This window comes from Oryx dammah, unplaced genomic scaffold (assembly GCF_014754425.2).
Source record: "Oryx dammah isolate SB20612 unplaced genomic scaffold, SCBI_Odam_1.1 HiC_scaffold_7, whole genome shotgun sequence".
NCBI lineage: Eukaryota > Metazoa > Chordata > Mammalia > Artiodactyla > Bovidae > Oryx > Oryx dammah.
In genome coordinates, this window is record NW_024070191.1 from 20,295,340 (window position 1) to 20,312,414 (window position 17,075).

The 17,075-nt window shown below is 38.4% G+C and overlaps 1 protein-coding gene across 4 annotated transcripts in view; it reads right to left on the minus strand.

Annotated features, from left to right (window-relative positions):
- Positions 1–17,075, minus strand: part of TUSC3 (tumor suppressor candidate 3) — a 239,010-nt gene that overhangs the window by 112,024 nt on the left and 109,911 nt on the right. For all 4 annotated transcript variants that reach the window (XM_040243170.1, XM_040243167.1, XM_040243168.1 and 1 more), the window contains exons 3-4: positions 4,031–4,148; positions 511–651 (exon numbers count right to left, since the gene is read on the minus strand). In XM_040243170.1, coding sequence (XP_040099104.1) covers positions 511–651; positions 4,031–4,148 — 259 coding nt within the window. The remainder of the gene's footprint in view (positions 1–510; positions 652–4,030; positions 4,149–17,075) is intronic.

The following is a 17,075-nucleotide window of genomic DNA, read 5'->3' on the forward strand; positions in this document are numbered from 1 at the left end:
TCTCATTTTTAGATATCTGATTTCTGAGTGATTTTCTTCTATTAAAATGTGTAATTTTTTCCCCCATAGTTAATGGTTGGGGAAGAAGGGAAGGAAGAGAAGAATTATACTGTTAGAATTTATGGTCCTGAGAACAGCGTATGCCAGTGACATTTTCTCATATGGCTCATGAAAAGTGGGTATTATCCTATTGTTATTTGCCCAAAGGATAGATAAAAATTATACACCTCGTTTTTTAATTAGAGTGTCTTTGATTACTAAGACCACTGAGCAATATTCAGTATATTTTTTAGCCTCTGAAATTACTTTGTGCCTAACATGTATTCTTTAATGGTTCATTGATATTTTAAGAACCATTATTCTAAAAACCATTTAAATTCACCTAACAGCTATCAGATGCAGTTTTCCTAAAGCAGGAGAAACTGAAAAAAATCCTGTGGCCTTATTATAATGTTATACTAAAACAAGCTAATTAGCCTATTATTAAAACTGCGGGGAATAAAAACATACATGAACATCCGTTCTGTCAGCAATCCACTTTGCTAGTTGTTCAGCACCAAATCCAATTCTTTGAAGGTCAAAAGTATCAGCTCTCTTAGGTCTGCCTTTTGGAGGAAAATGCATGAACGTAGGAGCGGAGTTAATGTTGAGCTGTAAAACATGAGATAAAAAGACTAAATCTAATATCCCAGCTTTTTTTTCCTGTGTGAATTTTGGAAAGACAGCATTTATTATGAAAAATCCAAGTGGATTTCCAGAGCTTAACTACTGTTTTTATTCATCTTGATATAATGCTGAATAGAAAAGAACTTATGAATTAGGCCAAGTTTGCTGAACCTTCACATACATCATTCATATTCTCAGCTGCATCCATCTATTTCATTGGTCATTTCCTTCTTTATTTTCTAGAATTCTACAACTAGAGAATGAAATGATTCAAAGTGAAAAACAGAAATAGAGTAATTTGGGGGTACACGGATGATTTTCATTCTTAAGCAGTTGTTAAAGAAAAAGTTTGGTATTTGATGAAAGATATATTATGTAATTAATTTCGAGTATATTGACTTCTTTTTTAATTTAAAAAATTTTTTCTGGTCACCTCCTCTGTTATTTCGACTGTCTTAAAATGGTTACATCTCATTAATTATTTTCTAAAGGCAAGTTTCATTTGAAAAGTATATTGAGTACACACCACCCTAGTATAAATGGTGTTTATTAATAATAATCTAAAAACAAACATGAGGTTAATTTGCATTGGAGAGTAAACTGCAAAGCATAGATAAGGATTAAATTCTTGCTGCCCAAGAATTATGAAAAATGCTTCAAATGAAAGGCAAGGAGCTTTTTGGCCCCAGCTTCCAATATATATAGTTCAACATTCCCCAACATTGAGAAAAAAAACATTCAAGTAACAACAAACATTAGATCATGGTTCAAGGTAAAGATACAGCAGTACCAGCTGGGGCGTACATGTTATGGACATTTCGTAATTTTTACTAAATTGAACAAAACACAGTCACCAATTCCTTTCTCCCACTCCACACTTTGTTCATGTGTGTTTTCCTGACAGGTGCACATGGAACAGTTACAGCCAACGTGACTGCTAGTGCAGAGCTCCCTCTAACACAGCTCTGACTTGCTGTCTGTTGTCAGACACTTAGCCTCAGCCATCACATGAGAGTCACGTACAATTTACTTTCTGAACAAGTCCCTAACAAGCCCAGGACTATCAAATTTCTACATGACATCATTTAACCTTATATACCCCCCTTAAAGCTCAACATTCAGAAAACTAAGATCATGGCATCTGGTCCCATCACTTCATGGGAAATAGATGTGGAAACAGTGTCAGACTTTATCTGGGGGGCTCCAGAATCCCTGCAGATGGTAATTGCAGCCATGAAATTAAAAGATGCTTACTCCTTGGAAGCAAAGTTATGACCAACCTAGATAGCATATTCAAAAGCAGAGCCATTACTTTGCCAACAAAGGTCCGTCTAGTCAGGGCTATGGTTTTTCCAGTGGTCATGTATGGATGTGAGAGTTGGACTGTAAAGCAAGCTGAGCGCCGAATAATTGAATGCTTTTGAACTGTGGGGCTGGAGAAGACTCTTGAGAGTCCCTTGGACTGCAAGGAGGTCCAACCAGTCCATCTTAAAGGAGATCAGTCCCTGGTATTCATTGGAAGGACTGATGCTGAAGCTGAAACTCCAATAATTTGGCCACCTCATGCGAAGAGCTGACTCATTGGAAAAGACTCTGATGCCAGGAGGGATTGGGAGCAGGAGGAGAAGGGGGCAACAGAGGATGAGATGGGTGGATGGTATCACCGACTCGATGGACATGAGTTTGGGTAAACTCTGGGAGTTGGTGATGGACAGCATGGCCTGGTGTGCTGTGATTCATAGGGTTGCAAAGTCGGACATGAGTGAACTGAGCTGAATGAATCGCAGCACGCCAGGCCTCCCTGTCCATCACCATCTCCCGGAATTCACTCAGACTTATGTCCAAACTGAACCCCCCCTTAAATGATGTCATAAGGATGAGACACTAATCGAAAAGGACTCATGTCCTACTTCTTATAAGGATACCAATCCTATTGAAATTTGTCAAGATTATATCATCATCACTGCTAACATTGAGTCTTTACATTCCAGGGACACTTCTAAGTGGTTCATGTGTTTTCTTTCATTTAGCTTCACAACAATCCAAAGAGAAATATATCATTTTTATCTGTTTTGTACATGAAGACATTAAGGTATAGAGAGGTTACGTCCCTTGTCCAAGAATACAAAGTTAATATATGGAGATGATAAAATATGTAGATAAAATCTCAACTGTCTGGCTCCCTGATCCCTGCTATTAACCTATAGTTATTAATTTTTTGTGTTTATCAGTACTTGACCATGCCTTCAAATGTACAACTCGTTGCAGTACCCAGCATGGATTAGTGTGGGTATCCCCGTCTCTGTTTTTTTCTTACACTGTCTGACCCAGTTCTTTACTAGGTCATGGAAACGCATTTAGACTCAAGCTAATTTTAAGTAGACCATTAGTGAATATTTTTGCTTCCTTGCTTTCAGACTGATAATTCTTTCTTCTTTGCTGATTTCTAGTTTTATCCTTATGACACCATTTAACCTGAATTATCCCCCTTAAAGGGCTTCCCTTGTGGCTCAGCTGGTAAAGAATCTGCCTTCAATGCGGGAGACCTGGGTTTGATCCCTGGGATGGGAAGATCCCCTGGAGGAGGGAACGGCTACCCACTCCAGGATGCTGGCCTGGAGAATTCTACGGACTGTATGGTCCATGGGGTCACAAAGAGTCGGACATGACACCGACTTTCACTCACACTCACCCCCCCTAAAGGCTTTTTATCCCCCTAAAACAGCTTAAAGGTTAAGTAAAACTTTATTGTTGCTATTTAGTTGCTCAGTCGTACCCTACTCTTTGGCAACCCTGTGGATTGTAGCCACCAGGCCCCTCTGTCCCTGGGATTCTCCAGGCAAAAATACTGGAGTGAGTTGCCATTCATCCTCCAGTGGATCTTCCTGACCTAGGGACTGAACATTTGTCTCCTGTATCGCTGGTAGATTCTTTACCATCAAGCTACCAGGGAAGCCCCATGTAAAACTTACCTTGACTCTTGTATAAAATTGCACAAATTTATGCAAAATACCACCCAAAGCAATTAAATATCAAAATAAAGTTAATGGGTCACACAGAGTCGGACACGACTAAAGCAACTTAGCAGCAGCAGCATGTAAACTGCCACTGTATGATGGAAAAAAAAAAAAAAATTCCTCTATGATGGAAAAGCTAAAATGTGTTTATTCACTAATGGCAAAAACTGTACTGATAAAGATAATATTAACTGTAATTATTCATATCACAGAATTTAGTAACTACTCATTGGAGTCACTGAACTGTGTTTTTTTTTTGAACTGTGTTTTTACTTGGCACACAAAGACGTATCAACCATAACCAACTCCAATAAATATGCTATTGAAACAAAATATAACTCTCTTACCTGTTGAAAAATGTCTGTTCCCTCATCATAGTCCACTTTACTGAAGAAGAGTTTGTTACAAAAGGCAGATGAATAGCGCCAGGAGTTAGCCAGTATTTGATATTCTTCGTTAGCTAGTCTGATAAGGATAATGGGACAGAGTGGAAACATTATCAGTATTCAAACGTTAACAAAGCTATTAATAAAAGAGGAATTCTGGGGCAAAAGTTACCCTGGCTTTAGTAAGGACTGCAAACTAAGACTAGATTTTATATTTTAAATGGCTGTGGGGAAAAAAAAAAAGAATATTCCATGACACATAAAAATTATATAAAATTCAAATTTTTATCATTCATGAATAAAGGTTTCCTGCAACACAGCCACACTGATTCCATTTACTTATTGCTGCGGCTGCTATTAAGCTACATAAGGGCAGAGTTGAGGAGTTCTAGTAGAATGTGTGAGGGCAAAAAGCTCATCCTGGCCCTTTGTATACGAAACACGACAACTCTTATTCTACGGGATAAAATCATTTTGTGCCATTTCCTATATATATATATATATATAACTTAAATCTTCTAATGATTTTTAGTAAAAAGCACAGAACAATTTTTAAGAATTTTACGTTTGCACCTAAAAGTAAGCAAAGATTTGAGTAGCTAAACCAAATGCCACAAACAAGCCCTCCTCTAAGAGCATATTTACTCTTATTTTGAATTCATTTCTATTGGACATTTTGTTGATACACCAGATACAGAAGCTCTATTTTTTGATGTAGGCACGGAGGAGAAATAAGGAAAGGCTGGTTGCAAAATGATGTAGGCACAGTCTTGGAAAATGAAGCAACAGTGATTGCTAAAACTTAAAAAAAAGGAGAGGGAGCTTCTTCCATGTAGTTGACTCTTCACAGGAGATATGGTAAGTCCCTCTCCCAAAGAAATATAGATAGAAAAAGCTCTAATCCTACAATCGCAAAAAAACTTGGAAAGGAGTCAGCAGCAGATAAAGAGATTTCAAGGACTACCTGGAAAACGTAAGGCTAGTGGAAAAGTTTTGATGGATGAAATTATAATCTTCAAGAAGACGGCAGTTCAGAACCTAGGAAAATACTGGACGAAAAGCGCAAAGCTGCTGGGTTGGAGGTTTCGTCTTGCTAACAAGCTAGCCTGTTACTGTCTCGGGTGCTGGCAGAAGCGACAGGACTCGGGGTCAGACACCTAGAGGACTTTATTCTTCACGTTTGTATGCACCAGTTCCCTGGGCCCCCGAGTTCACGGGATGACACAAAAGGCCCTTCCTGGATGTCCACACACACAGCTGACTGGATTACAGGACTGCACTACTGAGTTGGAGGACTTACTATTTTTCTAGTACATGATGACGAACTCTGTGCTCTGGGGAAAGACATAATGCCACTCCTTAAGGCTTGTCACTGCACACACAATCCTTTGCTTTCTTGGCATGCCCAGCAAGAACAGGCAGGATGATCGCAGCCCATGGTTGACTGCTTTTCCAACAGTAGTCACAAAAAAAATAACAATGCCATATGAAAAAGAGCAAATAAAATGAGAGGGCACTTTAAAGAGGAAGTATGATTTCTCAAATACGGAGTTAAATAAAATTCACAGAACAGAAAGGACATAGGTAGACTATACTGGGGGGAGCAAGGAGAAAGGGACCTAGGTATTTAATCCAATAAATCCAACTTTCAAACAGAAAGAGCTCCAGAAAGACAAGAGACAAAGGAAGTATTTCTGGAAACATAATACAATTAAAGGGACTAAGTATTCAAATTAAATTACTTGCCAGGTTCTGAATAAGTGGAATAAGAAAAGACCAACATCATGTGATACTTTAGAACGTTATGGATAAAAAGAAGGTCCTAAAAACTTTCCGAGAAGAAAAGTATTTAACAAGGGCAAACAGTGAGACGGGGACTGGACCAGCTCTCGGCAGTGCTCGGTGCCTGCAGAACACGCCTGCAGAGTTTTGAGGGTGTGTCATTTTCCATCTAGAATTACATCAAGCCAAACAACTGATGAAGTTTGAAATAAACATGTTTGAAGAAATGCAAATTATGTGAAATTACCTTAAGATATAATTAACAGAAAGGTACTAGGAATGGAAAAAATGAGAAAACCTGAGAATATATTAAAGGAACTGTAAGAAAAAAAAAAGGGATGACTAGGCAGGATATGGTGCAGGAGGAAAGGCAGAAGATGTGTAAGAAAGCTGCGATCCGACTACAAAGCTGTGAAATACAAATCAGAACAGGAATTTAATTGGACCTCAAGATGAAGAAGAGAATAGATTCTAAGCAACCATTATAATTAGAAAGCGATGGATGATATCAAAGACTGTAGGGAGACATCTTTGGTCCCACAACAGTAAGAATGATGACAACAAATTGAATATAAAAGGCAATGTCTAAGTAAGAAGAAAATTAAAATGTATCATTATCTAGATTAATAGGTGATGGGAAAAATTAATTATTTTGAACATTTTCTTTTACACAGAAGTAGAGTTATAAGCAATAGCACGACACTGTAGAAAAAGAACCATAATAAAAACCTACTACTTTGCAACTGATGTTATTTATGTGGAAACAATAAGTCAAACCTACAGACAGACATGATGATGGTCTATTAATGATGACAATGCTATCAACGATGACAATATAGAAATAAAGGTAACAGGATTTGGTGGGTAAGAGGGGAGGAGAGGTTATACTTGCTAACCTTCAACTTATGGAATCAAGAGATATCACTTATGAATAAGTAACAGAACGATGCTATTTACTGTTATAATAATAAAAGAAAAAAGCTATAAAAATGATAAGAGGTGAGATGAGTTAAATCCTCACTTGTTAGAGCCAGAAATGTAAAGATTAAGTGTACTGTATGAAATATACAAAAGTAACCTTTAGAGATTAAAAATAAAAAAGAAAACACAAAGGAATAACAGACTGCCTATGGCTAACTGTGCAAACAGGTGAATGCAAGCGCTAAGGATAGTGTAGGCCCTTTTTTATTAACAAGGAGCCACAAAACATTGCTATGATTGAAATATATCTATTTAAAAGAGCTAAAAATGAACAAAGTTTGATCTTCGGTCATTTAGCATAAAGACCTGAGATCATTTAGCATAAAGACCTTAAGGGCACATTTTATGGTAAAACAGTGCAAAAAACCTACCACTGTAAACATCAGCCTGAAACTGCATCATGCTCAGTAGGCAGAAATCTGTATTATATATATTTTGAATCTGTTCAATGAAATAGAAGCTTGTAAAGCTTTGGTACTTAAATAACATTTAACATGAGCACCTAATAGCAAAAAGTGAGCTATCTCCAAGGTTCCAAGGCCTGCTTTCATGGAGCTGAGGTTTTACTGAGGAGACCAACCAAATGAGAGAAAATCATTCAAAGCTAAAATAAATGCTGAAAGAAAAATTACACAGAATTGTATTACAGAAAACAATGGAAGATCTACTTAGATGACATGGTTATAAAAGGCTTCTCAGATGAAGGGACATTAATGCTCAAATTCCAAGGAAGAGAAAAATCCATCACTGCAAAGAGCTCAAGAAAGAACATCTCAAAAAAAAAAAAAAAAAGAACATCTCAGGGAGCAGGAGTAGGAAGCATGAGACCCTAGAGAAAGAAAGAATTTAAGATGCTGATGAACTGAAGCTGTGATGTAAATGAGAACATGCTCTCTGTTTAAACAATGCCTCACAGCTTCTCTTCCAATCCTAAGAGAAAAACAGAGTTAGGACGAATATGAGCTCTAAAATCTGATAAGATTTTTGTCATATGGAATATAATATCAGGGGCTTCCCTGGAGGCTAAGTGGTAAAGAAGCCCGCTACCAATGCAGAAGATGGGGGTTCAATCCCTGGGTCAGGAAGATCCCCTGAAGAAGGAAATGGCAACTCACTCCAGTATTCTTGCCTAGAGGATCCCATGGGCAGAGGAGCCTGGTGGGCTGCAGCCCATGGGGTTGCAAAGAGTCAAACATGACAGAGCAATCAAACAACAACAAATTCACCAGTTATTTCCAAAGAAAATATGTATAGTAACGTCATACAGTGAATTGGCACTGATGATTAAGTGAGCCTGAACATTTCTGCAGACTGATAAACCTGAAGAGAACAGTGCTCCCATTAAAAATAAATCGTTAAAAGGACATCATTACAATTAGGAAAACAGGTTATTTTTATACAAAGGAACATTTTACACAAAAACACATTTTAAATTTTAAAACAAAACAGGGAAATGGCAAATCTTCAAAAACTGGCATTCTTACAATGATGATATTCTAAGAAATGAAAATGCTTCATTTTGAAAAGCAGGAAGAGAACAATCAAATTTTAGTATTCAACATCTGTGTGTAATATCTTAAGGAATGATATGACTAGGATAATCTTGAACTTTTCCCTCGTCATGTAATAACCTACCGCAGACCTATTAGATTCTATTAGGTATACATTCATTCACTCCACAAATATATTTTAGTGCCAACAAAGTGTCAGGTGATGAAGGACTGAATAATAAATGGAAGGGCCCTGACCTCAAGAAGAATACATTCCATGAAAAAAAAAGATGCCTCATCCAACTACACACAAAATGTCAGATAATTAGAAATACTCTGAAAAAACTAAAACAAGAAGATATGATAAGTTTTATTGAGAAGCCAAAGAAGACGGATTCATTTTACTGTCAAACTCTGTTTTCACACTGTCCACGTTCTCAGTTTAATTTCCAATAATCACCCGTGGATTCTATCCTCTGCTCCAAAGTCCTAGATAACTGCCTACATAACGAAGACCTGGGGCAGAATAGAACACAATGTCTCCCACCCCCTGGCCACAATTTACATCTGCAGTCTATGTCCATATGAACATACCACACACTCAAAGGGTCTCTCTGTTTGACACTCCATGTTCATTCTTTAAGCTTTAAAGTATTAAATCCTTTGCTTAACATGTCCTCCGTTCTTTCAAAAAGCTTGCTCCAAAATGCCCCCCCTTCAAATCTCTACAGTTTCTCAGCTACCATGCAGCGCTATTTATGTACATATTGTTCTGTTTATGCATTTTATGTTTATGTACTGATTGTTCAGTGGCTAAGACCTAGTCCAGAATCGGTATTTAAGGTTTGATGACGAATAATATAATTTCCTAAAGAGTCTGTGCATATATACAATACACACACAACCCCACACACCCTAAGTAACTCTAAATTAGAGACTGTGAAATCTGGAGAGTCTGACTAAAAGCCTGCTTAGTCAGATTTATGTCACAGATCAATGTCCCTTTTAAGATCAATCTGCTTCACTGTACTTTAGAAGGAAAAAAGAAATACCTTACACCATATACCATCACAAATATATGCTATTTGTCAAAGGAATAGTGGTCTTGACTTGAAAGATTATAATGACTAAAACATCTCCTAATATGTTCCTAATATCAATTTCACACGCAATACAGAATGTACATCTTAATCATCAATGATATGTATTCAGTGTTTTCATATGTTCTGCAAATAATAAAAGAGATACATCACAGTCTCCACCTCTAAGATGCTTGTTAGAGAACAGAAAAAAAAAAAAAAAAACACTAACATGCAAATAAGATACATATACTGAAAAAAACAATGCAGACTGCAGGTGCCATACAGCATATAAAGAAGGAAATCACAGTGAGATAGAGCAGCGGGACAGAAGTGTGAATGTGAAAATATTCAGGGAAGAATGGAAGGGCTAAATAGTAGGCAAGGAAGGACAGGAAGAGGATATTAAGGTAAGAGAAGAGTATAAACAAAGACTGCCCAGTCTGAAATTTGTATTATGTAGTTAAATAATAGAAGTTTCATGTCAGAAAATAGGAAAGAAGAAACTGATACCTCTCTTCCAATAGAAAGATAAACAAGATCTTAACTTTATTCTGTAAATAGTGAACAGCTACTGAGTGTTTGGAAAGAAGTAGATTATGTAAAATATCGTTTAAGAAAGCTGTAGTTGGCAGCAGAGGGCATAATATATTAGAGGAAGAGAAAATAAATGTTTGTAAACCACTTAGAATGTTACTATAATGGTCTAGTTGGGAAAATCTACGAGGCTATTAAAATAGTATATAAATGAAGATATGACCTGTTTCTTACACATACTCCTTTAGCATCTACCATGCCAAAACAACCAGCAAAATTTTCTACACATTTTGCTTCTAGTTAGGAATCCATCTGGCTGGAATAAAGAATTCCAGGGGAGCTGAGAAAATTACATTTTTTTCAACACAAATACAATACTTAGTGAAAATTTAATACTGACAAGGTAAATGGGGCTTTCTTCTGTTTAATATAATTTAGTAGCAATACGACTAGAAACCAGATATGTCTGTCACAAGAAGTAATTCAATAAGCCTAAGAAATACATATTTCAATGTTAATAATGTCTATTTAGAATATAAAAGACTTGGTAGAAGGAATGTGCAAATATTAACATATGTCCAATAACATAAACCCTGTTCTCTAAACTTAACTCCATTACATCTTATCCCTCCATTTTCCAACTTCTTCATGCTTAAGCCTCACTAACGACAAAGGAAGTCACTGGCTTCTCGCAAAGATTTGTGTCAGCTTATTCTAATGAGCAAAGGCATCACTAGTACTTATTAGAACCCTACCAACTTCATTGTTTCCTGAAACTGAACGCTGAGAACCACAAATGCTTCAAGCACTTAAATAAGCACTTTTCCAACAGTTAGCTAAAAAGTATTTTCTTTTTTAATAGTTCATAGGGACATTAGAGATGTAACATCATGAATGGAGGGTACATTGTAAACATTTCTAATCCATTCACATGCAGCCTGAAGAAGGCAGTCAAGTTATGGCCAAGCATCCAGAAAGGCTTAAGCAGCCAACTGCAGGGCACAGGTCTGATAAAGCTCTTCTATTAAATTTTTCCAATCTTTTATTATGAAAACAAGAAAAAAAATCACTTAATCTAAATGCCAACATTTTATATTATCAAGTATTATTAGCTCATCTATAGTCATATATACTTAACACAGCTCCCATAATGAATGTATATTTTATCTTTTTATCCCTTGAAGGGATTTTTAAAGACACATGGTTTCTCTTTTTAAGGTTAATCAAATTTCCTATAAAGTAACAGACATCAAAATTCCAGTGTATGCTTTTTACAGTTATGTTTATGATGAATTATAAAGATTAAATTATAAAATTATAAAGACTGAATTCAAAAGGAGAAGAGGCAGCAAAGGATGAGATGGTTGGATAGCATCAACGACTCAATGGACATGAGTTTGAGCAAACTCTGGAAGACAGTGAAGGACAGGGAAGCCTGGTGTGCTGCAGTCCATGGGGTCAAAAAGAGCTGGACACAACTTAAGTGGCTGAACAACAGCTACTTAATATACTGCACAGATACATCAGAGTATGTATTCATAAAACATCAAATTAATACTGGAGTAGGTAGCCTTTCCCTTCTCCAGGGGATCTTCCCAACCCAGGTCTTCTGCATTGCAGGTGGATTATTTACCTGCTGAGCCACAAGGGAAGCCCAAGAATACTGGAGTTGGTAGCGTATCCCTTCTTCAGCAGATCTTCCCAACCCAGGAATCAAACCAGGGTCTCCCACATTGCAGGTGGGCTATCAGGGAAGCCCCAGTTAATCTCTACAGATGATAATATATAGAGAGAGATGCTGGGGTCCAGCCCCGGTGGATCCAGGGAATTCGAAGCAGGGATGGAGTCGGTGAGGAGAGACTTATTTATCAGAGATATAAAGAGAGATTAGGAAAGAATAGCGTAGTAGGAAAATTAGTGGAGGAAAGAGGCTGAATAACTTGGTTTACACAGGAGATCAATAAAGTTCCAAGACAAGGAACTTGCACCGTCTACGTTAGGCCACTGGCACCCGCTTGAATAGCAGAGGGTGCCCCGTCTTGGGCTCCCTCTCACATGGGTCTTAGAAGCCAGGGCAAATAAGTAGACATGGAGAGCCTCTGTGCTCCAGATGGGAATTCAGCCTGAAAAGGGAGAAAAGAACAACATGGGGGAGCCAAGCATTGGTGCCAGACCCACAACTTTATTTTCAAAAGCAGATTATATACCCCAAGTTGTACATAAAGAAATAATGGAATATGCAGAGTTATGCAGGGGCAGCAGTCCTGACCCTCACTGAGACCAGGCTTTCTTTTTGCATACCTTCCGGTATACAAAAGCTCCCAGGTGGTTTTACATCATCTTCTGGCCAGGGGGCCTGTTAACATTTTTATGGCTCTTTTCCTAGATAAATGTCTATCAACCAGAAAACTCATTTTCCCTTGAAATGTTTTTTCTTAATCTGCATCACCCTCAAAGTACTAAATAAAGTTACATTCCTGTAGAACAAAGGTGCAGTGGGTTATAACAAAGAAAGGACTTAACTCAAAGACCTAATGTTGCTAATACAAGGGCTACTACCTGTTTTTTCTACATACTAACTGTATCAACAAATAAAAGATATGAAAATTTGGCAGCAATTATTGGCTCAACAAATGAAACCCTTAATCAGAATTCTAATGATTTTGACTCCTCGGAAGCCCCTACATTCCTAGGATGTTTTAAGCTTCCTGTGCCTCTCACAGTCAGGAGGCCACAAACAATCACATGCACAGCTGTAAGAGTCCGGCAGGCAGGCTAGAAAGCCATCAGAGGGGTTTTTGGATTGAAACACTCTTATTATGCCCAGGAGATTTATTATCTAAAAGCTCTAAATTAACTTTCTCCAGAAAAAGGTGGTGGGGCGACAGCCCCCTGTTAATGTCAGAAGAGTAGGTAGAAAGCATAACACAGTAAAGCAGGCAGACTCTGGTTTTGGGGGTAGATGCTCGAAAAAATCCAGGGGGGACCCGAGGCCTGATCCTGCCTTTGTGTTTTGTCAGGCCCCCTTCCACATGACCTTTGCCACGGGCAGGATTCCCCATGCTGGCTCCCGGCAGAGAGAGATCTGGGTTGAGCAGAACCACCTACTACTTATGGTTCTGGTATGCTGAAGAGAGAAAAGTTGGTAAACAACATGCTACACAAAGATTTCGACAGTGATTTCTCTCTTGTTGTGCCACACGTATTCAGGATACTACTTAATACACAGAAATATATTAAATAGACCCAATGCCTCTGAAGGGCTGAAGATTCACTACCACTTTGTAACTGGCTCTGTACAGTTCACTACTTCTATGATAAAGATGTTGTGACCATTACACTATGTTTTCTGTGCATCTATTTTTTCCTCAGAAAACTATTCTAACATGAATATATGATTTCAACACATATCTTACAGCAAAAGTGTATATGAACATAAGAGATACTAAACTGAATATAACATGCACATACAACTCAGTTTATGAGTCAGTAGAATTTTTGTTCTCAAGAAAACTGGTAACATAAACATACAAGAAAGCTTAAAGGTTGTATGCTAAGAAAACTGACACATAATGTAGGTAAAAGAAAGGAATGGCACAGAGACTAAGTCCAGTCCATAATTTGTTTTCAAAGATCATACTGGCGTTGAAATTCTGCAACAATTGTATAAATAAAGAGAGCCCAAATGACCAAATACAGAATATTGGTGGGATCCAGGGTTTCAACTTGTAGAAAGCAGATAAAACTCAGAATGAGGAAAAACCCTACAGTATTAGCTTCAGTTCAGTCGCTCAGTCATGTCCGACTCTTTGCAACCCCATGAATTGCAGCACGCCAGGCCTCCCTTTCCATCACCAACTCCCGGAGTCCACTCAGACTCATGTCCATTGAGTCAGTCCAATTAAAGTCATAAGTTATATGTCTTTATTAATTTATATGACACATACATACACACACGTATGTACATACATCTTAGCTCTATTTAAAAAGTCTGAAAACGATACTATCGCAACAGTAAAGAGTGTAACTTACCCAGGTGTTGCTTTCTAAACACTGTTTCCTACAAAAGGAGGAAGGACTCCTCAAAAAAAAGAAATGCTATACATTGACATGTGTATAGCAAAACCAATACAGAATTGTAAAGTAAAATAAAAAATAAATTTTAAAAAAAATAATAAAAAATAATAAATAATACTATGCTTATAAAAAAAAAAAAAGAAATGCTTCTTTCAGTTCCAGGAATAAGTATAAAGTAGGCTTAGAATATTTTACTGAGCCAGAAAGCAAAGACTAACAGAGGCATTCAGTGACATGGGACTTGGTTTCCACTGGAAATTTAGGGCAACTTGAAGAGTGAAGAATAATCACAGTAATGGGTTAATGAATAAACAAGAAGCTTTGAGTAGAGATACTCCAAGGGGAAAATGGAGGAAGGAAGAGCTCTCCTTAATAGACAAATACCAACTAATTAACATAGATGCAAAGACAGAATGTTCAAAATCACCCCTTCACAATCATCAATGAAACACCAAATTCAGGCAAAGATTATCAATGGATGTTACAATCACTGAGTAAAGTACCAAGAAATAGGATAGTTACATAATTTTGAAATATTCCCCCCTCTTAACCTATTCACCTCCTGCTAATACTTATTACCAGGGAAGGATATACTTGTACAACAGAAAGATGCAGGGATCCCCACCGCGATCAAGTAATTGATTTCACCTCTGGTATCTGAACGAACTAACATTGTATCTAGTGAAAGCTATCGTTTTTCCAGTAGTCATGTATGGATATGAGAGTGTGACTATAAAGAAAGCTGAGCAATGAAGAATTGATGCTTTTGAACTGTGGTGTTGGAGAAGACTCTTGAGAATCCCTTGGACTGCAAGGAGACAGAACCTGTACGTCCTAAAGGAGATCACTCCTGAGTGTTCATCAGAAGGACTGATACTGAAGCTGAAACTCCAATACTTTGGGCCACCTGATGTGAAGAACTGACTCACTGGAAAAGACACTGATGCTGGGTAAGATTGAAGGCAGGAGAAGAAGGGGACAACAGAGGATGAGATGGTTGGATGGCATCACCAACTCAATGGACATAAGTCTGAGCAAGCTCCTGGAGGCAGCGATGGACAGGGAGGCCTGGCATGCTGCAGTCCATGGGGTTGCAAAGAGTCAGACACGACTGAGTGACTGAATTGAAGTGAACACTGTATTTCTCCTGATATAATGCACAGATAGTTGCTATAGTACTTGTGTAAAAATTAGTCACTGAATTTAATCATGAGGAAACAATCAAGTAAATCCAGATCATGGAACAATATACAAGGCAAGTTGTCTGAATTCCTTAAAAAAAAGAAAAAGCAGACTGTATCGTTGAACTAATGTCAACTCATTTAAAAATGATGTTATTCTGATTATGTAAGAATGTCATATTAAAATAGTTAGTTCAGTTCAGCTCAGTCGCTCAGTCGTGTCCGACTCTTTGCAATCCCATGAACTGCAGCACGCCAGGCCTCCCTGTTCATTACTATCTCCCGGAGTTCACTCAGACTCATGTCCATCGAGTCTGTGATGCCATCCAGCCATCTCATCCTCGGTCGTCCCCTTCTCCTCCTGCCCCAATCCCTCCCAGCATCAGAGTTTTTTCCAATGAGTCAACTCTTTGCATGAGGTGGCTGAAGTACTGGAGTTTCAGCTTTAGCATCATTCCTTCCAAAGAAATCCCAGGGCTGATCTCCTTCAGAATGGATTGGTTGCATCTCCTTGCAGTCCAAGGGACTCTCAAGAGTCTTCTCCAACACCACAGTTCAAAAGCATCAATTCTTTGGTGCTCAGCTTTCTTCACAGTCCAACTCTCACACCCATACATGACCACAGGAAAAACCATAGCCTTGACTAGACGGACCTTAGTCGGCAAAGTAATGTGTCTGCTTTTGAATATGCAAACTTAAATATTTAGTGGTGATATTTCATGATGTCTATATCTGTTGGTACATGACTCATCTGCTTCAAGATGGTGGAATAGGACGGGGAGACCACTTTCTCCCCCACAGATTCATCAAAAATCATTTGAACGCTGAGCAACTTCCACAAAACAACCTCTGAACACTGGCGGAGGATACCAGGCCCCCAAAAAGTCAGGCCATTCTCTTCTAAAGGAGGCAGGACAAAATAGACAAAAAGAGAGACAAAGGAGTTAGGGACAGAAACCTATCCTAGGCAGCGAGTCGTGAATGAGAAGTTTCCACACAGTAGGAAACCCACCCACATGCGGGGGAATACATGCCTAACTGCAACTGCGGAAAAGAGAACTTTCCGGCCAAAGGCTTGGACATAACATAACAACCTAATGCTCAGCCTGGCCCACTCACAGAACAAAGGATTGAGCAAACACCAAAGAAGAGCTAGCCAGCTGCATACAGGTCACTCTCCACCTAGAGGCAGAGAGGAAGGGTGACTGAAGAACTAAGGACGGAGGTTCCTGACAATGTACAGTCGTGCCTGACTCTTTAGGAACCCATGGACTGTAGCCTACCAGGCTCCTTGGTCCATGGGATTTTCCAGGCAAGAGTACTGGAGTGGGTTGCCATTTCCTTCTCTAGGGGATCTTCCTGACCCAGGGACTGAACCTGGATCTCCCACATTGTAGGCAGAGGCTTTACCATCTGTGCTACCAGGGAAGCTCTGACAATGTACAGGGGGTGGTAATCAAGATCATCCCCAAGAAACAGAAATGGAAAGAAGCAAAATGGTTGTCTGAGGAGGCCTTACAAACTGCTGAGAAAAGAAGAGAAGAGAAAGGGAAAGGAGAAAAAAAAGAAAGAAAGATATGCCCATTTGAATATAGAGTTCCAAAGAAAAGCAAGCAGCGATAAGAAAGCCTTCCTTAGACATCAATGCAAAGAAATAGAGGAAAACAATAGAATGGGAAAGACTAGAGATCTCTTCAAGAAAATTAGAGACACCAAGGGCACATTTCATGCAACGATGAGCACAATAAAGGACAGAAATGGTATGGACCTACCAGAAGCAGAAGATATTAAGAAGAGGTGGCAAGAATACACAGAACTATAGAAAAAAAAAATCTTCATGACCCAGATAACCATGATGGTGTGAACACTCATCTAAAGC